This window comes from Nyctereutes procyonoides, unplaced genomic scaffold (genome assembly GCF_905146905.1).
Source record: "Nyctereutes procyonoides isolate TBG_1078 unplaced genomic scaffold, NYPRO_anot_genome, whole genome shotgun sequence".
Lineage (NCBI taxonomy): Eukaryota > Metazoa > Chordata > Mammalia > Carnivora > Canidae > Nyctereutes > Nyctereutes procyonoides.
In genome coordinates, this window is record NW_026575146.1 from 65963817 (window position 1) to 65987326 (window position 23510).

General features: G+C 52.3%; 2 protein-coding genes across 6 annotated transcripts; both read left to right on the forward strand.

Annotated features, from left to right (window-relative positions):
• Nucleotides 1-7524: 7524 nt before the first annotated feature.
• Nucleotides 7525-13602, forward strand: ZBTB45 (zinc finger and BTB domain containing 45). 5 transcript variants are annotated; one of them, XM_055311927.1, is made up of 4 exons: nt 7525-7604; nt 8218-8321; nt 9674-10963; nt 12724-13602. In XM_055311927.1, exons 3-4 carry the CDS (start codon nt 9679-9681, stop codon nt 12978-12980), a joined length of 1542 nt encoding a protein of 513 aa, XP_055167902.1. In that variant the 5' UTR covers nt 7525-7604; nt 8218-8321; nt 9674-9678; the 3' UTR covers nt 12981-13602. The 5 variants fall into 5 exon arrangements, with proteins under 5 accessions (XP_055167902.1, XP_055167903.1, XP_055167904.1 ...); XM_055311928.1 differs by having other exon boundaries at nt 9679-10963; XM_055311929.1 differs by having other exon boundaries at nt 8218-8301.
• Nucleotides 13603-14777: 1175 nt separating this feature from the next.
• SLC27A5 (solute carrier family 27 member 5) lies at nt 14778-23232 on the forward strand. Its single transcript, XM_055311915.1, has 10 exons — nt 14778-15493; nt 16296-16505; nt 16908-17066; nt 19711-19835; nt 20624-20818; nt 20903-20993; nt 21582-21780; nt 22001-22098; nt 22279-22409; nt 22493-23232. The coding sequence occupies exons 1-10, from the start codon at nt 14815-14817 to the stop codon at nt 22667-22669; spliced, it is 2064 nt and encodes a 687-aa protein (XP_055167890.1). The 5' UTR covers nt 14778-14814; the 3' UTR covers nt 22670-23232.
• The last annotated feature ends 278 nt before the right edge of the window (nt 23233-23510 follow it).

The following is a 23510-nucleotide window of genomic DNA, read 5'->3' on the forward strand; positions in this document are numbered from 1 at the left end:
TTCTTGGTTTTTTGGGTTTTGCTTTGGGTGTGGAGCCCAACATGGGGCTCAAACCCACACCCTGAGATCAAGACCTGAGCTGAGATCAAGAGTTAGATGCTTAACTGACTAAGCCACCCAGGTGTCCCAAACTTGCTGTTGTTGTTGTTTTTTTTTATGATTTACTTATTTATGGGACACCTGAGTGGCTCAGGGGTTGAGCGCCTGCCTTCAGCCCAGGGCCTGGTCCTGGAGTCTTGGGATCAAGTTCCACATTGGGCTCCCTGCGTGGAGCCTGCTTCTCCCTCTGCCTGTATCTCTGCCTCTCTCTGTGTGTGTCTCTCATGAATAAATAAATAAAATCTTTTTTAAAAAAAGGATCCTTTAAATAAGGATTTACTTATTTATTGAGAGATCACACAAGCAGGGAGAAGGACAGAGGGGGGGAGGGAGAGAATTCTCAAGCTGACTCCCCGCTGAGCACAGAGCCCACATGGGGCTCCATCTCATAACCCTGAGATCATGACCTGAGCCAAAATTGAGTTGGCTGCTTAACCAACTGAGCCACCCAGGTGCCCTTCATCCTTTTTTTTTTTTTCATCCTTATTTTTAAAAGATGCATCCTGACATTAGAAGAGGAGAATTGAAGGGCGCCTGGGTGGCTCAGTCGGTTGGGTGTCCAACTCTTGGTTTCAGCTCAAGTTATGATCTCACAGTCATGGGATGGAGCCCCATGTTTGGCCCTGTACTCAGCACAGAGGCCGCTTCATATTCTTTCTCCCTCTCCTTCCCACTCATTCTCACTCTCAAATAAATAAAATATTTTTTTAAAAAAAGAAAAAAGAGTTGAGCAGTGTCTTTTTTTTAAAAAAAAATATTTATTTATTTATGAGAGACCCAGAGAGAGAGGTAGAGACATAGGCAGAAAGGGAACAGGCTCCATGCACGAAGCCCAATGCGGTACTCGATCCCAACACTCCAGGATCACATCCTGAGCCAAAGGCAGATGCCCAACCACTGAGCCATCCAGGCGTCCCTGAGTAGTGTGTTAAGCACAAAGAGGGCAGGGTAGAGAATAGTTTATATCGTGAGGAGAGCATGGGTTTAGCAGGAGGACAGCTGGTAAAAGCAGGACTGGAGAAGCTCCTGCCTCAGTTACCCACCATGGCAGGGAAATGCTTTTTAGAACCGAAGCCATGGACACAGCACCTGAACAGAAACCATTAACAGCCCAACTAAACAAATTTGACAACATCTGGGTGGCACAGAAGCCTAAGGCAAAGTGACCCAGACTTCATATTGTGTGATTCCATTAATGTGAAATGTCCAGCACAGACTAATCTATAATGACATTAGATTAACAGTTGCCTGGGACAGGGATGGGAATAGGAACTCACAGTGAATGGGTGGAGGTTATCTCATTGGTTACGATAGAATTGTTCTAAAATAGGATGCTTAGGGTTACACATATGGCAAATTTACTAAAAATGGTTGGATTTTATGTACACTGGAAATGGGAGAATTATATGAAAGAGTTGGTGTCCAAAGGCAGGTAAGGCTATATTTGGACACCCCCATGGTGAGGCAATCTTGTCAATGTGTGAAGATGTCAAATCCTCTATGCACAGGGGGCTCCAAGAAGCAGTGATTGAGGAACATTGATTAAAATAGAGGGGTACCTGGGTGGCTCAGTCAGTTAAGTGTCTGACTTGATTTTGACTTAAATCATGATCTCAGAATTGTGAGACTGAGCCCCACATCAGTCTCTGCACTCAGAATGGAGCCTGCTTCAGATTCTCTCTCTCCCTCTCCCTCTGACCACCCTCCATGCTCTTTCTAATAAAAAATAATTTAAAACATTTAAATAGAAACATATAGGGTAGCTGGCTGGCTCAGAGGAGCATAGGACTCTTGCTCTCAGGGTGGTGAGTTTCAGCCTCATGAATGGTTGTAGAGATCACTTTAAAAAATAAGTATACTTTATCTTTTTAAAAAGATTTTATTTATTCATGAGAGACACACACAGAGAGAGGCAGAGACACAGGCAGAGAGAGAAGCAGGCTCCATGCAGGGAGCCCGATGTGGGACTCCATCCCGGGACTCCAGTATTGCACCCTGGGCTGAAGGCAGACGCTCAACCGCTAGGCTACCCAGACATCCCTAACTTTCTTTTTTTTTTAATGACTTTTATTCATTTATTTATTTAGAGAGAGAGACTGTGTGAGCACAAGCAGGAGAGAGGAGTAGAAGGAGAAGCAGACTCCCCATGAGCTAGGAGCCTGATATGGGGCTCTATTCCAGGACCCTGGGATCATAACCTAAGTCAAAGGGAGATGCTTAGCTGACTAAGCCACCCAGGTACCCCTAAACATTAACTTTAAAAAAGTTGTCACATGTGAAAAAAACGAAACAAAACCAAAAACATTAATCTGGCTTCAGTAGATCTGTTAAACTGAGGATGAAACAAAAGGCCTTTAAGGGACAGAAGTGCCCAGGTGTGCCACCTTGAGGGGCTTTCTCCTTTGCCTACAAGCCTTACTTTTAAAAAAAAGAAAAGAGAAAAATGTTTTTTGCCTTTTGTGTGTGTGTACTAAAAGTAGGGAAAAAAAAAAAAAGGACAGGGTCTCCTGGTTGGCTTAGCCAGTTAAGTGTCTGACTCTAGTCATGATCTCAGGGTAATGAGATTGAGCTCTGTGTCGGGATCCATGCTCAGAGGGGAGTCCACTGGACATTCTCTCCCGCTACTGCTACCCAGGCTCGTGCTCTTTCTCTCTCAAATAAATAAATAGATCTCTAAAGAAAACGGGCAAAACAAGAACATTTGTTAATTTGGGGGTGTGAGTGTTCCAGGGTGTGCTGTATTGTACTTCGTGTTTCTTGTTGTTTTTTTCACTTTTCAAAATTAAATCAAGAACCAGTACAGGACCCTGTGCAGGGACCCAAGAGGAGTGACAATGGTAGTTGTGTTATGATGATTATTACTTTCAATGTAGGTCTCCTATTTTCCCTGTGATTTTCTCAGGTCTCTGTCCATGGACTAGCAGGATGTTCTGGTCTTTTACATATGAACGCAAATTAAATATTTTCTCTCTTATTGCAAATATCCCTTGTCCATTTCCCCCTCCACCCCTTCCTCAACAGTCCTTGATCCCTGTCTGGATATTTCTTTTTTGATAAGTCCTGTAGGCATCTTGCATTATCTGACCTACTGCTCCTATCATCTTTCTTTTTTTTTAATTTATTTATTTATGATAGTCACAGAGAGAGAGAGAGAGGCAGAGACATAGGCAGAGGGAGAAGCAGGCTCCATGCACCAGGAGCCCGATATGGGATTCGATCCCGGGTCTCCAGGATCGCGCCCTGGGCCAAAGGCAGGCGCCAAACCGCTGCGCCACCCAGGGATCCCTCCTATCATCTTTCATACACTTCACCAGGGCCTGGGGCTGGGTTATCCCTACCCCTCTCCCAAGCTTCCAAGACCTTATCAGTGTAGAAATGGGATCCTGTCGTTACTCTTACCCTACCCCAGAGGGGTCCTCATTTCCTCTCAGTCTTGTCAGGAGGGCTAGACCCTCCACAGCTGGTACCTACCTGCCTTGCCCGGGACCTTCCTGTCTCTATCCTATCTGCCTTGTACTGGGAAGCATTTTTCCAGAAATGGGCTTTGTGTTGGACCCCTGGCCAAGGGGAAGCTCCTGGCAGATTGAGGTATGTACTTGAATCTTGGGACCTGCATCCCATATCTGGCACCATCCAGCCCCATTAGGGTAGGGCTGGGCTTGTAGACAGTGGGACCTGAGCAGTGTTTACCTGTGGGCAGTGGCTGCCACTGAAGGAGATCCTGTGTGAGAAGCTAGTAATGGAGGGTGGAGGGAGATTGGGAACCCTGAGCTGGGAGCAGGGACTGAGCCTTCTGACTTCTGGCCTAAGCTGTGTGTGTGGTTGTGAGGGGGGTGGGGGATCAGGGCTTCCTGCCTCTTGGCAGCTGAGGAGGCCCAGTCAATTAGTAGCTTAATTTCCTCTCCTTTCATGTGTCTGTGACTGTTGAAATCTCACAGGTTCTTCCCTTGATGGTCTGTCAGCTAGTGCCACCTGCCCCTCCTCACCTACTGCCACTAAGACCCTAGGACCTGGCCTAAAATTTCCAATATTTTCAGGCCACATTGATCCTAACTTGGCTTATTAAACCTGTGTCCTTAGATATATTATTTACTCCTCAAAATGCCCCCACAACCACCGTGATAAGGCCTTTGGAGAGGAAAGCAAAACAGATGTCTCCTCAAGGTTTGTGATACTGGAGGCTGTAGCTCCTACTTCTCTTGCTGCCTGAGACTGGTCAGGATTTGTGTTTCTCTCTCCTGCCTCCTACTGGACCAAGTCCTCCATCTCACCCTCATCTACTAAGACCTCTGAAGCCACCCATGTCCTCTCCTTCCTACCCTGAATCCTATCCCCTATCCTGTCCCCTTCTGGCCTTCCCTGCTGAGGTCTGAGCAGCCATTGTTGCCCTTTCGGCCTCCTGTGTTTGCTGCTCCACTGGATCCATTGCTCTCCCCATAGTTCCTTAAACATGCAGGTGGGACTGTGGTCCTCCCGCTCTCCTCTCCCAACTCCACAATCCCCATAGCAGCCCAGTGCACAATTCTCTTGCTTTCTTCAACTTAGGAAAGCCACTGTTCCTCCTCAGAACCCCATAAATGCCTTTCTTCCTGCCTGAGGTTGTTCTAGCCATGTGTCTGAATGGTTCATTCCCTTTCTCACCCCTGCATCCCTCTGCTTGTAGGATGGGGTAATAAGACCACCAAGGTGGCTGATAGATGCTGATAAGGCAGAAATGAAGCATTCAGCAAGGGAGAGGCAAGGGGAAGGTATTCATCAGATGGAAAAACAGTGGCATTTATCAGAAACTTACTGTGTGCAGACCCTGAGTCTCTGGCAGCTTAATCCATTTTCTATTGCTACTTAACAAATTACCACAAACTCAGTAGCTTAAAACAACACCCATCTATTAGCTTACTTTTCTGCTGGTCAGAAATCCAGGCAGTGACCTCTGCTCTAAGTCTCACAGAGGCTGCAATCAAGTTTTGGGCAGGACTGGGCTCTTATCTGAAAACTCTGGGGGAAAATTGGCTTCCCAGCTCATTCAGGCAGTTGGCAGATTCCAGTTCTGTGCAGTTGTAGACTGAGGTCCCATTTTCCTTGCTGGCTGTCATGTGAGCCTATTTTCAGATTCTGGACCGCCCCCCCCCCCTATTTCTTGTCACATGGGGTTTCAAAGCCCCTGGAATCCTTCTACTTCAATTCTCTCTTTTTCCCTCCTCTGCCTTGAAAGGTCTATGATTACCTTTGGCCTATCCAAGCAATCAAGGATCATCTCATTTTAAGGTCAGCTGGTTAGTAACCTTAATTATATCTGCCATGTACTGTTACTATGTATAAGTACTGGATATGGGGGACACCTAGGTGGCTCAGCAGCTGAATGTTTGCTTTCAGCTCAGGGCATGATACCGGGTCCTGGGATCGAGTCCCGAATCGGGCTCCCTGCATGGAGTCTGCTTCTCCCTCTGTGTCTCTGCCTCTCTCTCTCTCTCTCTCTCTCTCTCTCTCTCTCTGTGTGTGTGTGTGTGTGTCTCATGAATAAATAAAATCTAAAAAAAAAAAAAGTGCATGGGCAGTGCCAGTGGCGCAGCGGTTTAGCGCCGCCTGCAGCCCAGGGAGTGATCCTGGAGACCCTGGATGGAGTACCAAATCAGGCTCCCTGCATGGAGCCTGCTTCTCCCTCTGCCTGTGTCTCTGCCTCTCATTCTCTCTCTGTGTCCCTATGAATAAATAAAATCCTTAAAAAAAAAGTGCATGGAATCTTGGAAGGGGTATTTTAGAATTCAGCTCCCCTATGACTTACAATGTCCCAGAATCCTGTGGAATCAGGCCCACGACAGGGTGAAGCTGCTGTTAGCACCTCCTTTCCTGATTCAGTAGTAGTCAGGCCCATGACAGGGTGAAGCTGCTATTAGCACCTCCTTTCCTGATTCAGTAGTAGCAGCAGCTGCCTGTCAAGGTGAGGAACACAGATGACTCCTACCCTTACAGGCCCTGTGATAGAAGACAGGGAGGCCTTCATTCAGGAAAGTCCCTGGAGGAGGTAGTGGCAGCTGAGCTATGTGTGAGAGTGCTACAAAAAAGAGGGAATGGCACGAGCCAGCCTTGAGGTAGGTAGAACCAAGGAAGAATGAGCAGTGATAGGATTGGAGAGTGGCTACTGAGGCTGGGCAGGCCATCCGAAGGGGCCCAGATTCTGAAGAAAGACACTAAGGCCATTAGATTTGAGTTTTAATAAGGTTCCTCAGGGCATGGGCCACAGGATAGGCTTCCAGTACGGACAGTGGTTCCTCTCTTGACCTTTAACACATCTACAATACAGCTGCCCAAGGTGGGAGGCAGGTACTCTAATCTTGTCCTCATAGGTGAAGCTAAATCAGCACCCCTCCTTCCCCCATGTTGTATTCCACACATACTGAACAAGGCATGGGGTCCTCTGAGGTCTCAGGAATCTTCTGACTTTTTTGTTGTCCTGCCTGCCCTCTGGCCCTCATGAACAAAGCTTAAAGCTAGGCCAGCCCACCATTCCAGCCCCACCATCAAGCCTGGTTCACGGTGTCCTGGATAGCCAACCCCATCAAGGTCCTTGAAGACCACGGCTGTTTCCTCTGCCCGGACAGCTCTTCCTACATATTCTGTCCCCTAAAGTGACTTCTGATCTTTGGAGTCTGGCTGGTCATCACCATCCTGGCAGACGCACCACCCATCTCACCCCTGCCGTTCTTTTATTCTGAGGTGTCTCTCAGAGTGCTGCATGCAGAAGGCACTTAGTTCAATATCCACTCATTTATTTGTTCACCTCCTGCCCTGGGGCAGGTGGGCCTGCTGTGTGTGTGAGGAGGTAGGGGGCATAGAGACAGGCCACCTCCACCTTCTACCTGGACCCAGGCTTAGAGACAGAAGGGGCGGAAGGTGGTAGCCAGAGCCTGGGGTGGTGTCTGCTCCATTATTACACTCGTAGCCACCGGCGGGAGTGGAGGTAGGCTGCAGAAATGTCTCTGCTCTCCACGCCCGGGCTGGAGTCCGGTGGACCAGAGGGCGAGCCCTACTGCTGCTTTCATTCATGTTAAGGGCTGAAGGCTACCACCTGGGGTCGCAGTGCAGTCTGAGCCAGCCGAGACAATTCTGGGGCTTCAGACCGCATTTCCAGCCTGGGTCGCAGCGCTCCAGCTCCAGCACAGCGGGGAGCGCACGGGGGCGTGGCCCGCGGATGGACAGCGCTGGTCCCTTCTCTACCCCGTCCCTAAGGCGACACTGAAAGCGTCCTCTGGCACAGACATTCCTCGCTGCCCCCGCGCCAGAGCCTCTGTGACTTTAGTTCCGAGTCTGCTAGAACCGGAAGTGCAGCCTGGTAGCGGCGGCTGATCGCCATAGAAACACCGGAAACGTGCTCTGACCTAGTGCTCCCCAACTCCACAGCGCCTCGGACTTGGGTTCCGCCAGCGTCGCAGCCCGAAAGTGCGGCCTTGTCGGTGGCGAGCGAGAGAAGACCACGTCCCGGCCTGGTGCCTGAGGAGGAGCCGGAGGTGGGGTCTTGCGGGCATCCCCCTGCTGCGGGGCCCACCGGCAGCGGGGCGTGCCAGGGGAGGGGTACCGGTGCTGGGCCTGGAGCGCACGCTGTGGACGTGAGGGGGCGCTGCAGGATGGGGGCATGGCTCTGGCAAGCGCGCGGAGGCGGGAAATACAGGCTGTCCGGGTCTGCAGCGGGTGCAGGCGGAGCGCATCAGAGAAGGGGCTCGCGGTTCAGGGGAGGGCGCGAGCAAGTGAGCAGAGTGTGAGAAGGGTGCTTGGATCAAAGTGTATGGCGTGGGCAAAGGCGTGGCAGCGCGAAGCGGCGCCATACCCGGGAGGGTGGGCCTTTGTTCTGAAGCGCCAAGAAGGCCGTGCAGCTTCGGCAGGCTTTAAAGCCGTCCGGGTTGATGCGCGGGTTTCCGCCCCAGTCGCCCAGGCACGGATTTGAAGTTCTTTAGATGGTGGGTGAATGAAGACAGGGAAAGGGCTGTGGCATAGATAACGGCACGTGCAAAGACTTGGCTTGTTTGAGGGATTGCCAAGAATTAATTCATCGCCGTGGAGGGCTCTGAGCGCTGGAGGGTCCCTATCTGTCAGGTCTCAACAGGCTCCCTCTGGCTGTCGCAGGGAATAGACTGGGAGGCGGGGGAACACGAGGAGATGACTCCGTCAGCCTCGGCCAGCGCTCCCAGCGGTACCGGGGCAGTGGAGGTGTGCCAAGTGATCTGAGGGTGAGATGTGGAGCATGCGAGAAAGGGAGGTGCTTCCGGCATGAGAAAACGGGAGGGGGGGGGAGGGTAGTGAGACACCATTAGACCCCGAAGGTTAAGAGAGGCTACACTCCAAAAAAAAAAAAAAGAGAGAGAGAGAGAGAGGCTACACTCTAGGGCTGTGTGACCCTGCCTGGTTGGTGGAGGAGTGGGTGAGTGTCAGGGTGTGTCCTGTGTCCTGACTGCCCTCCCCTAGATTGGAGGTGTGTGGGGCTCGGTGCTGGATGAGCCAGGTATCCCAACTTTGATAGAGGGAAGACTGAGCCCTCATGAGCATGGTGCCTGCTTGAGGGAGGAAGTAGCAGAGCTTCTTAGATTCCTGGAGTCCCAGAGTGGGGTGCGGGGGGGATCCCCTCCCCTTTCCGCTGAGGGTGATCAATGCTGGAATTAGGAGGCCAAAGTTTTCACAAGAATCATCCTGATCTGGAGACTGCTGCTGCTCCATCTTTGCCCTCCCAATCATACACCGTGAACAGTCCACACAAGCCCCCTCTCTATGCCACACCCATAACCTTGTGTCCTACAGGCCATATCAAGATTCCAAAATCAGGCTGCTGGAGGTTCTTCCCTATCTGCTGTGCTGGGGTTGGCCAGAAACCATGTATTTTTCTCTTATAGGACACTTGCGAGGCTAATGCCCAACCTATTCTCAACCCTTCCTGACTATGCACACCCTGAATTGCTTAGTCCAGGAGTCATTTCGTGCCACCTCAGCCCCTCGAAGACCTCTGTATACACTAGTTAACATAACCCAATTCTGAGCCAACAGACCTGGGTCTCCACTGGGCCTCAGATGCTGCAAGTTTGGGGGATGTGACAAAGGGAAATCAAAAAGAAGCCAGATGGGGAGGAGTCACAGCTAGCTGGGGTGGGGAGTGGGTAAAGTGTGCAGCCCATGGGGTATGGGGGCCCCTGCAATCTTCACAGAGTTGCCCCTGGGAGGGGACTTGGGGGAGGTTTATGGATTTGGAGTTAGGGGAAAGGGGGGGCAATATAGGGGAAGCTGAGCCCTGGACCCTGCCCTGAGGAGTAAGCAAGACTTGAGAGGGAGGCAGATCTTTGATATTCCCAACCTTGTAACAGGTGTGCTGGGGGCTTCCAAGGTGGAGCTGCAGAGGTCCTGGAGATTGGGAGTGGGGGTTGAGGGGAGTCCTGCATATGGGAACAGAACTGCAAGGGGCCTTTTGGGGATGGCTGAGGTTCCCAAAGCCTGGGGTTGTGATGTGCCTATGGGCCTTATCCTGTGATAAGGGCTCAAGGGACAATGGGGCGGGGTCCCCGGCTGACCTCCCCACCCACATCTCCTCATCCAGTGCAGATGGCGGCAGCAGAGGCGGTGCACCACATACACCTGCAGAATTTCTCCCGCTCGCTGCTCGAGACCCTCAACGGGCAGCGGTTGGGCGGTCACTTCTGCGACGTGACTGTGAGGATCCGTGAGGCTTCACTGCGTGCACACCGCTGTGTGTTGGCTGCTGGCTCGCCTTTCTTCCAGGACAAGCTGCTTCTCGGCCACTCCGAGATCCGCGTGCCACCGGTGGTGCCGGCGCAGACAGTGCGCCAGCTTGTCGAGTTCCTCTACAGCGGCTCACTTGTGGTGGCACAGGGCGAAGCACTGCAGGTGCTCACGGCCGCGTCGGTGCTGCGCATCCAGACGGTCATAGACGAGTGCACACAGATCATTGCCCGCGCCCGTGCCCCGGTCCCGGGGGCGCCTGCACCCCTGCCCACGCCCGTGCCCCCACCTCTTGCACCTGCGCAGCTACGACATCGCCTGCGCCACCTGCTTGCCGCGCGCCCTCCAGGCCACACCGGTGCCGCGCATAGCCGCAAGCAGCGCCAGCCGGCACGCCTGCAGCTGCCGGCGCCCACTGCGCCCACCAAGACAGAGGGGTCAGATGTCGACCCCTCCCTACCGGCACCCCCAGATGATGGCGGTGATGGCGACGAGGAGACCGATGATGAAACCGACGGCGAGGACGGCGAAGGCGGCGGCCCGGGAGAGGGCCAGGCACCCCCTGCCTTCCCCGACTGCGCCGCCGCCGGCTTCCTCACCGCTGCCCCTGCCAGCGCCTGCGAGGAGCCGCCTGCACCTGCCGGCCTCTCTGACTACGGCGGCGGCCCTGGGAGGGATTTCCTTAGGGGGGCTTCGGCGGCGGAAGACGTATTCCCGGAGAGCTACGTCCCCGCTTGGCAAGATGAGGATGGCACTGCCGCGGAAGCCTGTGCCACAGAGAACCCGGCTCCTCCTGACTGTGTCCTCTCTGGATCCCGTGCCCCGGGCGTGAAGACCCCGGGGCCCCCAGTCTCGCTTTTCCCATTTCATCTGGGTGCTCCTGGGCCGCCTGCGCAACCTCCTCCCGCGCCCTCGGGGCCTGCTCCTGCCCTCCCCTCAGCCTTCTACCCGGCACTCCAGCCCGATGCGGCCCCCAGCGCACCTCCCGGGGAGGCTCCAGCCCCTCCCGCTGCTCCCGCTACGACCCCCTCGGCCACCCCTGCCCGACCCCCAGGTACGGCCGAGCCGCCTGCCTATGAGTGCAGTCACTGCCGCAAGACGTTCAGCTCGCGGAAAAACTACACCAAGCACATGTTCATCCACTCTGGTGAGCTGGGATGAGTCTCTGAGCCCCTTGGTCTTTGGAGATTCAAGCCTGAGGGAGAACTGGGCACTGGGCAAGTGGGGTGGATACACTCATGAGGTTCTGATGCTTTTCCCTGACCCTAGGGGAGCTTGGAAATTGAGCTCCAGATGTGGGCGGAGGGGAGTCCCTTTCACATAGAGAAGCAGGCACTCTTACCCATCCCCTACCTCTACCTCTATTTATTGATGCCGGGGGAATTCTAAGGCAGGGTTAAGGAGCAGGAACTTGCCCAGAACTTTTGGAAAGCTGGCAGTGAAGCCTTTAGTCACCAGGATGGAGCTTGGGATGGTCAGGAGGGATGGAGTCTTGGCAGGGGTACATAGCCAGGTTGGGGAACAGTGCTTCAGGGAGCTTCCTGGTCTCCTGGCTATCAGTGGGTCCAGTGACTGGGACTAGATGTGAGGGAGGGTGAGTTCACTAGCCTAGGGAGAGCGTGCAGAGTCAGCAGAGAGGTAGCCTGATCGGGGGTAGAGAAGGGAGATGGGGCTGCATTGTGGGAACCCTGAAGCTGCAGAAGGAGGAAGGGGAGCTCCTTGAAGACCATGGAAAGGTGGCCTAAAACCTCAATGTGTTTGAGAGGCAGCTCTGCAGTGGCTGAGGGAGAGGTACAGAGTATGCTAGGGTAGTCCAGTGGAGATTGTGAAGCTAGGTGCTGAGATGGTGGCTGGCAGGTCCTGGGGGAGTTGCAGGATGTATAGGGTGCTACCTAGGGGCTCAAGTGGAGGACAGGGGTATGGGATGTCAAAGACTGCTTTTAGGGCTGAACTGGATGCTGTTAGGAAAAGCAAAGATTTGGCTGGAAGTTCTGTGGGAGTGGAGTGGGGAGTTCTGCAGGGCCGGAAATTTGGGATTTCACTGTGAATGGTGGGGAAGGCATCAATGTTCTGAGGTGGAGAGTGATGTGATTTACAGTTTAAAATCCCCACCTGGCTGTCTTGAGGATGAAGGAGAGAGGATACAGGCATAGGTGTTTAGCCTGTGGAGAGCTGCCAGGGGCCCCAAGGTAGTACCAGCCAAGATTTGCCAACTTTGTGTAGCCTTAGCCTGGTGCCAGGCCTTGCCCAGGCACTGCCCTGCAGTCCTCTGCCACTGAGATAGGTTTTTTGTTAATACCTGGTGACTCCAGGAGTCAATGCAGCCTGTGCTGTCACTCCAGGTGCATTATAGCTGCCAGCAGACAAAGGTTCTGGGCAACAGGGGCTTCCAGTAGGAAGAGGGCAAGTATGTCTCTGTCCCTTCCATAAAAGTGTGCTGGGCCTTGCCAGACTGTCCCCAGAATGGTGGCCAGTGATCAGAGAATTCAGAACGTTCCATGGGCATAGCAGGAGTGGGGGGAAGGAAAGTCCGAGGAGGTGGGGGGAGAACTCAGTGGTCAGTCCTAATGGGCAATGATGTCCCAGGCCAGCAGGATTTCCAGTTGGGAGAGTACCTGTTAGAGTTTGAGGCCCCTAACCATAGTATCCTGGTATGACAGTAAGGATCTGGGAAAAGGGCTCCCCGCTGAGCGAGGTGACATACTGGGTCATGTTAGGGGTGGTCCCTGTTGGGCAGGAAGGTCCCAGAGTAAGGGGTGGTTCGGGAGGGGAGGGAGTGTCCCTAACAGACAGGGGGATTCTGGGTTGATGGGCAGTCAAGAAGGAGAGGGGAGTCATTGCCCAGCAAAGGCTCCTCAGGCCCCTTCCCAGCTGACGTACGTGCGCGGCATGCCCTGTCGCCCACAGGGGAGAAGCCCCACCAATGCGCCGTGTGCTGGCGATCTTTCTCACTGCGCGACTACCTGTTGAAGCATATGGTCACGCACACAGGCGTGCGCGCCTTCCAGTGCGCTGTCTGCGCCAAGCGCTTCACGCAGAAGAGCTCTCTCAACGTGCACATGCGCACGCACCGGCCTGAGCGTGCGCCCTGTCCCGCCTGCGGCAAAGTCTTCTCACACCGCGCGCTGCTCGAGCGCCACCTGGCCGCGCACCCTGCGCCTTGATCCAGGTCTGGGCCTGGCTACACCCACCGCAGAATTGACCACGCCCCCGCGCTGTAGGCCACCCTCTTCTGTGTTAGGGGACCTCCCATGGAACTAGCCCACAACCACTGCGGGACCGGTAACATCCCTGCCGAGCCGGCTCATACCTGCCTAGACGCCTTGACCACATTCCCATCACCAAGCCCTGCTTTCCTCGAAGCGCAGGCCTTCCCTCTGCTTCCACTCTTTTCTTCAGACCTGACCAGGGGTCCATCCCTTCATACTCCTCTCCTTCCTCATGGTTAGACCCTCCTGATGGTGGCAGCCTGGGGCTAGGGTTGGTCAGGGACCCGACCACCCCTGAGAACTGGATCATCACCAACCTAAACTCAGACTGGCTGCTCAGACCCTTGGGCCAGGCCCAAGATTTGTGGCTCTGACTCCTTGTGTGAGTGGGTGGATTCTGTAGCTGCTCCTCTGCCCCATGCCAAGCCGGGCATGATCCCTGGCTCCCCACCCTGAACTACCCCTCCCTCAATCTGGCATCTAGGGGGCTCAGGTGGGCCCATCATGGACTGGGACAGGGCCTTGGGACTCCCACTCTCTAATAAAGTACTGTGGGCCATGGGTTCCAAACCCAGAAGCTGTGAGCTCCCAGACCCAAGCGTTTTTCACCATCATAGACTGGCTGTGGATGTAGGGGATCAATGTTTCCGTCCCTAGGCAGCTAACCTAATCTCCCAGGCTCCCCAGGCAGAGACAGGATGGTCTGCTTGGCCATCTCATACCTCTATTTTCTGGGAGGGAGTGGGATGCACATATGACTGGCACTTGACTCTTCTAGAGCCCTAGGTTCTGTGGGGAGAAGTACAGGCCAGCTTTGAGGTGTGTCTGGAAGAGGGAAGCCATTTGTGGGAAAGATGCTGATTTTGAAGCCCCTTTCCCCGGATCTTCCTGACAGAATCTCAAGGCCCTTTGGGCTTTAGGCTTCCACTCCCCTATTCTGATGGGCATGGTGATTGAGTACCTTACTTTTGGGGGGAGTCCAAGGGAGTTTTGAGGCCAGGTTGCTATGTGGGGATCTGAGCCCCAGGATAACTACCCTGGCCAGAAGTTCTGAAGTGCAAGGGAGAGGGGGCAAAGAAGGAGCAGCAGCCAGGACCCTTGGGCTGCTAAGCAGGCAGCTGAAGATACTGATCCTGGTAGCGAACCAGCGTCACAAGACCCCGCATCAGTTCAGCTGCCAGCCCAGAAAGCAGCCACTGTTCTGCTTCCAGAGCATTGGTGTTGTCTAACCTTGGGTGCCCTATCTTAAGGATTTGGAGCAGGTGGAGCGGAGTTTGAGCTGAAGACCTGTGGGCTCCTAGGTCAATGGCAGCACCTCTCTGATCTCCCCATCTGTGACTGTCTCCCAGAGGTGAGGGGGTAAGGCTTTCAGGTCAACCATGCATAGACTGCCCTGCCCAAGTTGGGGGTTGGGGAGGTTAGCCTCCTGAATCCCAAGGGTAGTCTCCATGGATGCCAGAGGGAGGGGCAAACTCAAAACCCAGCACATGGGTGGGGGTGGGGATATTAGAACTGAGCTTGAATTTAGGCACTGCATTTGTTCCCTAAAGTATTTACTGAGTGCCAGCCATGTACTTGGCTAGAGGTAGGCACAGTGAAGCAAACAGGTTGGGTTAAAAAGTGCTGGGGGTGGAGTCCTGAGGGCAGAAGCATTGCTGTCAACAGCTCCAAGGCTACCATGGATGAAGGGTGGGGGGCGGGACTAAGGGGTCAAATATCTAGGCCAGGCAGTCCCTGGCAGAAGTTATTAGCACTCTGTAGACACTTCTCTGAGGAGGGTGCTGGTGCGATGGGCATCTGGCTGCGACTAGCCTTTGTACTATTGCTGCTGCATGGCCTGCAGCAGCCTGCATGGCCTGCTGCTGTGGCCCTGGCACTGCGCTGGCTCCTGGGAGATTCTATCTTCTGTGTGCTGCTTGGCCTAGCCATACTGGCGCGGCCCTGGCTCTGTCCCTGGATGCCCCACTGGCTGAGTCTGGCAGCTGCGGCCCTCACGCTGACTTTGCTGCCTGCACGGTCACCTCCAGGGCTGCGCTGGCTGCCTGCAGATGTGGCCTATATCATCAGGATCCTCCACCTTGGCCTGCACATCAGAGCACGCATGAGCCACCAACCGCCCGACACTTTTGTGGATTCCTTTGAACGGCGAGCACGAGCACAGCCGGGCCATGCACCCTTGGTGTGGAAGGGGCCAGGGAGCCGCTCCTTCACTTTCAAGGAGCTGGACAACAGGGCATGCCAGGCTGTATGGGCCCTGAAGGCTGAGCTGGGAGGCCTCACGGACTTGCTTGGCGGGGAGTCAGCTGCCCTCTTGGTGCTGGATTCCCAGACCATTCCAGCCTTGGGTTTGTGGCTGGGGCTGGCCAAGCTGGGCTGCCCGGTGGCCTGGATTAATCCGCATGCTCGGGGGGAACCTCTGGTGCACTCTGTGCTGAGCTCTGGGGCTCGGCTCCTGGTGGTGGACCCAGGTGAGGACCCCAGAGGCTAGTAGAAGACAGAGGAGTAAGGGAGCAAGGGACAGACGTGGAGGACTGCAGTTCACAGTGTCCTAGTAGGGGCTAGGCAAGGAGCTCCTTGCTTCCCACCTACCTTTACAGGCAATTAGAATCAAAACTTAATTGCTGGAAAGTAATTTTGAGGGCACCAGAGATTTTTCTTTACCTTGTTTGTTTCAATCCCCCTCCTTTTAAGATTTGTTTTAGACAGTGAGTGGGGTGGGGGGAGCAGAAGCAGAGGGAAAGAGAATCTTTGAGCAGTCTCCCCAATGAGCATGGAGCCCCATCCAGTGCTCACTGGGCTCAGTCTTAGCACTCTGAGACCATGACCTGAACTGAATCCAAGAGTTGGCTGCTTAACCAACTAAGCCACCCAGGCACCCCTGTTTCTTTTCTTTTTCTTTTTAAAAGATTTTATTCGTTTATTCATGAGAGACAGAGAGAGAGGCAGGGACACAGGCAGAGGGAGAAGCAGGCTCCATGCAAGGAGCCCGACGTGGGACTCGATCCTGGGACTCCAGGATCATGCCCTGGGTTGAAGGCAGGCGCCAAACCGCCGAGCCACCCGGGGATCCCCGGCACCCCTCTTTCAATCCTTTTTGCCAACAAATACTAATTATAGGGCTCTTTACACAGGAATGTGTAAATTTTTCTCTGCCAGCTACTTCCTGTGTTGCTTGCAATAGGCTCTTCTCCCCTATCTGGGTCTCGGGGCTCCCCTCCTGACCTCAAATGTGGGCCTTTTCCCAATTTCTCTTCTGACCTATCCCTGCAGACCTCCAGGAGAACCTGGAAGAGGTCCTTCCCAAGCTGCAGGCAGAGAACATCCGATGCTTCTACCTCAGCCAGTCCTCCCCAACACCAGGAGTGGGGGCTCTGGGGGCAGCTCTTGATGTTGCACCCACTGACCCTGTGCCCACTGACCTACGTGCCGGGATCACACCACAAAGCCCTGCCCTGTTTATCTACACCTCAGGGACCACTGGTGAGGGTGCCCGCAGCCCTAGCCCTAACCTCTGAACCCTAATGCTGCCCTGACCCCAAGCTTGACATGTGCCTCAAACTTGACCTCTGAAACCCATCCTGCCCTATGATTGCAACACCTTGCCTGAACTCTGACCCCTAATGTGTTTTTACTGGTCAGTGCCAAATTCCTGCCTCTGCCCAGTAAACAGCCACTGAAACTCCCAACTGAGCTTTGGAATTTACCCTCTGCACTCCAAATCCAATTGTTCTTCCCTGAGCCCACCCACTAATACCCAGACTTGATCACCTAATAAGAGCCCCAAGCCCTTCACTGCAGACCTGACCACGGAGACCCACTCCTATGTGCTGGCCCCTCTTGTGCTGTCCTTTCACCACCCACCCTTCCCACTCCATTTCCCAGGGCTCCCAAAGCCGGCCATTGTCACACATGAGCGACTGCTGCAGATGTGCAAGATGCTGTCCCTGTGTGGGGGCACAGCTGATGACGTGGTCTACACAGTCTTGCCTCTGTACCATGTGACGGGGCTTATCCTTGGGGTCCTCAGCTGCCTGGAGCTCGGTAAGCCCTTTTCTGAAGACCCCTCCAATTCATGGGACCTCCAGACTCAACATCAGGGTGGGGCTTTCAGGGTGACAAGGCCCCACAAGTAATCCAATGTCAAGGTTGTTACCTTTGACAAAGGACACACAGCAGCAGGCCCCAGGGCTACTTGGGCAAAGACTTGGTTACTTAGAGTCCCTAAGGGCTTTGCTGTTGTCAGAAGGTGACAAGCTGATATGAGTGCTGGGATAGTCATTGAGGGTTAGGTGTTCACCAAGCATCCCACTGGGCTATTTTCCTGGACACCTGACTAGCAATTCAGACTGGGAAGGCTCCAGTATTTTCTTTTTGAGTTTTTGTGACAATTTTGAAACATATACACATTTCTAAATATTTCTACATGAATTTTCAGGTACCCACCACTTAGCTTCAGCCACCATCAGCATTTTGCTTTCAAACATACACAGTAGAGCAAAAGTAGAGAAAATGATTTGATGATGTCTCACATATCCTCATTCACCCTTGACAGTTGTTAACCACATTGCCAATCTTATTTGATACGTATTCCCTTCTTTATTTCTTTTTTTAAGTTTATTTATTTATTTTTATTTATGATAGTTACAGAGAGAGAGAGAGGAGAGAGAGAGAGAGAGGCAGAGAGAGAAGCAGACTCCATGCACCAGGAGCCCGATGTGGGATTCGATCCCGGGTCTCCAGGATCGTGCCCTGGGCCAAAGGCAGGCGCCAAACTGCTGCGCCACCCAGGGATCCCTCCTTCTTTATTTCTGAATCATTTTAGAACAAATCCTAGATACTGTATCTTTTTGTAAGTATTTAGTATGTATCTCTAATGCATAAGGACTTAAGAACTGTCACAGTAGTGATACCACACCTGACAAAATTAATAGTAGCTCTAATACCATCTGATGCTACAGGTCATGTTTAAATTCCTCCAATTGTCAAATTGTTTTATTAAGGTTAAAGTCCCCTCACTGTACTTGCTTGTTTGGTCTCTGCTTCTCTTTCTCCTGCATTTCTTGTTACACTGGAATTTCCTCTAGAGATGTTGAATTCACTTCAATGTACTGTTGGCAAGAAACTTGGTGGGGTGTATTGTACTTCCTTCAAAATTTTTTTGTTTTTATTTTTAAATATTCTTTTTATAAAGATTTTATTTATTTGATGGGAGATCCCTGGGTGGCTCAGCGGTTTAGCGCCTGTCTTCAGCCCAGCGCGTGATCCTGGAGACCCGGGATTGAGTCCCGTTTTGGGCTCCCTGCATGGAGCCTGCTTCTCCCTCTGCCTGTGTCTCTGGCTCTCTCTCTCTCTCTCTCTCATGAATAAATATATAAAATCTAAAAAAAATAATAAAGATTTTATTTGAGAAAGAGAGAGAGAGCACAAGCAGGGGGAAGGAGAGGGAGAAGCATACTTCCTGCTGAGCAGGGAGCCCAACTCAGACCTCAATCTCAGGATCTTGTGATCATGACCAGAGCCAAAGGCAGATGCTTAACCGACTGAGCCACTCAGGCATCCCTGCATTTTGATTTTCTAATACATCACACTGAAGGCAGCTCATAACTGTTCTTGTACCTTACAGAGGCTAAGAGGAATTAGGGAGCTGTATGTATGTATGTACATATGTATGTTTGTATAGTTGACATGTTATATTAGTTTCTGGTGTACAATGTAGTGTTTAGACAAATATATATTTGGGAGGTTTAATTGGAAAACTCCCTATCAATCCCCCCCCCCAGTTTTATTTATTTCTTTATTTAAATTTTTATTTATTTATTCATGAGAGACAGAGAGAGAGAGGGAGGCAGAGAAACAGGCAAAGGGAGAAGCAGGCTCCATAGAGGAAGCCTGATGCGGGACTCGATCCCGGGGCCCCAGGATCACACCCTGAGCAGAAGGCAGGTGCTCAATTGCTGAGCCACCCAGCGATTGAAGACCTTTCCTGAATCAGGCATTTCATTAGGGGTGGCAAACAAAATTGTCACTTTCAAGGGCCAGCATCTATTTTCACAGAGAAGGCATTGTATTTTACCCCCTGACAAAAATACAGCCTCAAAGAAGACACAGACTTTCTACTTCACCAGGCACATGAGCAATTGTCCCTTTGAGTGAGGGGATGATAATATTTAGCTTGCAGGGCTTTATCGAGGATTAGGGTTGAGGTAGGGAGAGTGCCTTTCACAAAGTCAGCCGCAGAGGAGGTGATCAGCTAAGAAAGGATCACTTTCCAGAGTGATAAGTAGTGGCCCGTAAAATTTCTTAATCCATGTGTCCATCCTTCAAAACAATTCTTCCACCAACTCACACATCCATCTACTAACCTACCTCCTCACCCACCCATCCATCTATGCCACCACCTATTCATCTATCCATCTGCCCAGCTAGACATTCATAAAACATTTATAATCATTAATGATTATTTAGCAGTACTCACTTTGTACAAAGCAGTGAGCTTGTTACATATTCTGAAGATAGGATTCAACCCCATACCCACCTACACCTTTCTCATGTGGGCACTCCTGGCTGAGTCAGTGACACACAGATGAACTCCAAACCCTATGAGTCAGAGGGCCACAGCTGATCAAAGCAACTTATCATAGTGGCATGGAAGTATGACCTGAAACCCTTTCCTCTCCCCCTTCAGGAGCAACCTGTGTCCTGGCCCCCAAGTTCTCTGCTTCTCGCTTCTGGGATAACTGTCGGCAGCATGGTGTGACTGTGATCCTGTATGTGGGTGAGGTTCTACGGTACCTGTGTAACACTCCACAGGTGAGGTGCTAAGATTAGGGCTTCATGGTGATCACCTCAGGTATGAAATCCCAGATGTCATTTCAGGTGAAGGTTTCAGGTAGATTCAGGTACAGGACCTGACCAGGGTCCCTTAGGTAAAACACCCTAGGCAACATCCACAGATAATTTATCCCACACAAGGTTTCCAAACATGGCTCCTATGATGATCATCAGTGCTACCTTGGGCAAATGACTTCACCTCTATCAGTCTCAATGTCCCCATTTGGAAAATTAGGATAATAAAGAGAGTATTTGTGAGTATAAAACATATATAAATATAAAATGCCTAGAACAGAGGATGCCTCAGGGTAAACTCACTAGATACAGCAATGAGGTATGGATTCCAGGTAAAATGCTTCAGGTAACTACCTCCAGGTAAGACCCCAGGTCTCTCCTCAAGTTGAAACTTTTAAGTCACTCCCCAGTTTACTTTCAGGTAAAGGCCCCCAGGTAACCCCTCCAGGTAACAGTTCCAGGTACTACCCCTATATAAGATCCCAGATATTTCCCCTAGGTAAGCCCCAGATAAGGCCTCAGTTTCCCCTAGGTATCCCTCCAGTTAAGGCTTCTAGGTAACTTCCCCTCAGGTAACTTCCATAAACAGACTCCAGATAACTACTCTCAAGTAAGAACCTTTGGTGGATTACTTAGGTATGGATGCCCCCCTCCCTATCACCTCCTAGGTAATTCCTCAGGTAAGGACTAAAAGCCCTCATAGGTAAGGGTTCTAGGGCATGCTCTTCACCGTTCTTGGGATGTCCCTGCAGCGACCAGAGGACCGGACACATACAGTCCGCTTGGCAATGGGCAATGGACTTCGGGCAGATGTGTGGCAGTCCTTCCAGCAGCGCTTTGGCCCCATTCAGATCTTGGAAATCTACGGCTCCACGGAAGGCAATATTGGCTTCATCAACTATCCAGGGCGCTGTGGGGCCCTGGGCAAGATGAGCTGCTTTCTTCGAGTGAGTGGGTTGAGTGGGGCAGTGGCCCTCGATTAAGACTGAGCTCACAGGGCCTCTACTGACACTTTCCCACCCTCCACTCAGATGCTGTCCCCCTTTGAGCTTGTACAGTTTGACACGGAGGCAGAGGAGCCTGTCAGGGACAATCGGGGATTCTGCGTCCCTGTGGGGCCAGGTACAAGGGTCGGGGAAACCTTCCCTGGGTGTGGGAAGGGCAGGGGACCATCTGCTCCTTCGCTGGAACAGGCTGCCCAAAGCCTTGAGGTCAGTGCCCTGTGGTGGTGTCTGCTGCCCTCACCTGGACCCTGTTCTCAGCTTGTCTGACCACTGCCTGGGACCCTCTGTCTCTCATCTCTGCCTGGATCCCCTGCCTCAATCTCTTGTTCTGCTAGGTCTCTGGGTCTCTATTTGTGGTAGTTATATCCTCCCAGGCATCAATCTCTTGTCCAGTACCTTCTCCTAGGGTCTTCTCTCCTGGCGTTTTTCCTGATTTTGGCCATATCACTTTCTTCCCACCACCATCTGTCTCTGTCCTTTGTGCATCCCTTGTTATCCTTTTTCTATTTATAGTGGGCTCCCCAATGTCTCCTGTCCCCCAGTCTCTCTATCTCACTCTTCCCATCTTTATCTCTAGGTCTCTGTCTCTTTGGCAGTTTTGGTTTGAAGAGTTGGTCCACCATGGTTGGAAACCTCTGGCAGGGGGCTGATGGGTTGTGCAGTTCTTGGCCATGGTTAATGCCCTAATTCCAACTCCTACCCCCAGGGGAGGCAGGGCTCCTGTTGACCCAGGTTTTGCGCCACCAGCCTTTCCTGGGCTACCGCGGGGCGCGAGAGCTGTCAGAACGAAAGTTGGTACGGGATGTGCGGCGCAAGGGCGACGTTTACTTCAACACCGGTGACGTGCTGGCAATGGACGAAGAAGGCTTCCTTTACTTTCGCGACCGCCTTGGGGACACCTTCCGGTCGGGTCCTGGGCTGGTGGCCGGGGCTTCCTGGACCTTTGAGGGAGGAGGGCTGAAGAAGTGGGACTTCCAGGCCCAAGGGGCGTAGCTTCTAGATCCCGAAGGGGCCGAAATTGGGCAGAACCAGCGATCAGATCTCATAGGAGGAGGGGCTTGGTGGGCAAGAGGGGCCTCCCCTTAGCCAAGGCTGTGCTCGCTAGCAGTGGATTCAACCCCACAGATGGAAAGGTGAGAACGTGTCCACGCGGGAGGTAGAGAGCGTTTTGTCACTGGTGGACTTCCTGCAGGAGGTGAACGTCTATGGTGTGTCAGTACCAGGTGTGGAGGATTTGCTTAATTTTAAACTTCCGACAGCCTTGTGGGCAGAGTAGTGTTATCCAGATATTACAGGTGGGGGGAACTGCTGGGGCACAGCCAGTGAGCAGTGATGGGCCAAGTGAGAGGGTCGTCCATGGGCACTGTGAGGTAGATGAGCTGAGTGACTGTTGTGCTTCCCAGGTTGTGAGGGCAAGGTGGGCATGGCTGCGGTACAGCTGGCCCCCGGCCAGACTTTTGATGGTCAGAGGATGTACCAGCATGTCCACACTTGGCTCCCTGCCTATGCTGCACCCCATTTCATCCGCATCCAGGTGAGCTCAGGGTGACAGAAGTAGGTGGATGGGAGGTCTTGGACAGGGGCCCACAGTCGAGATTATGCTTATTACCCCTGCAGGACACTCTAGCGATCACAAGCACATTCAAACTGGTGAAGTCCCGCTTGGTGCGTGAGGGCTTCAATGTAGGCGTAATTACTGACCCCTTGTTCGTGTTGGACAACCAAGCCAAGGCCTTCCGGCCCCTGACAATGGACATGTACCAGGCTGTGTGCAATGGAACCTGGAGACTCTGACCATCTGGCCAGTCCACATCTGAAGTGGTAGTGCCCAATGCTGACTGCCACTCCCATTGTGCAGGGTCACCTTCCCCTCAAACCTGGTAAAGGTCATCATGAATCCCAGCCTGGTCATAACTCCAGCTCCAGAGTGAGATGACGCTAGGCCCAGTAGTGAGAATAAACTTGGATGTGTACACAGATATCTATGTGTACAGGGGCCAAGGGCAGACAGCCCCAAGGTTGGTCACTTTGGCATAAAGATCATTTTGTGTTAAAAGCATTAAAACCCGAGCAAATTCAGAAGCTCTTTCTCTCCCAAAAATAACTATGTTGATAGGAATCTAGCAAGGGCTCTTTGATCACATTCTTGTCTTGTTTCTGAATGGCCCAAAGACTATTTGTTTACCAAGTATTTACTCTTTCATCTTCCTTTAAATTGCATTCTTTCCTATAAAATTCCTAGACCTATCTATCTCAGTTCAGTATAATATGTATGCCTTATTTTGCCTGTCTTTAGAATTTTATGGTTGTATGCATTCCCCATCTGAACCAAATTAAATTTGATATTCTCCTGTTAACATGTCTCATGTCAATTTCATTCTTATTGAAGCTAGAAAGACCTTGAAGGGCAGAAGAAATTCTTCCCCAACAGCAGAGAGAGGTACAAGCAAGGAATTCAGGACCTAGCTTACTTCACCCTCCACACACCCACACCCACACCCACACACACTGCCTCCCCACCAAGGATCTTGACAAGCCTCAGGGAATGGCCTGTCTGAGCAAGGCCACAAGCGTTGGAGGTTATAGCAGCCTTGAAGCCATTCCAAGGTTCAGAGATGAGGTTCAATCTATCTAT

What these genes read in the sequence shown, in the direction of transcription:
- ZBTB45 (XM_055311927.1), top strand. Translation starts at nt 9,679, where the DNA reads ATGGCGGCAGCAGAGGCGGTGCACCACATACACCTGCAGAATTTCTCC. An exon ending in GCACATGTTCATCCACTCTG is followed by an intron (nt 10,964 to 12,723) that starts GTGAGCTGGGAT and finishes TGTCGCCCACAG; the next exon opens with GGGAGAAGCCCCACCAATGC.
- SLC27A5 (XM_055311915.1), top strand. Translation starts at nt 14,815, where the DNA reads ATGGGCATCTGGCTGCGACTAGCCTTTGTACTATTGCTGCTGCATGGC. An exon ending in CGCCTTGGGGACACCTTCCG is followed by an intron (nt 21,781 to 22,000) that starts GTCGGGTCCTGG and finishes TCAACCCCACAG; the next exon opens with ATGGAAAGGTGAGAACGTGT. An exon ending in CTATGGTGTGTCAGTACCAG is followed by an intron (nt 22,099 to 22,278) that starts GTGTGGAGGATT and finishes TGTGCTTCCCAG; the next exon opens with GTTGTGAGGGCAAGGTGGGC.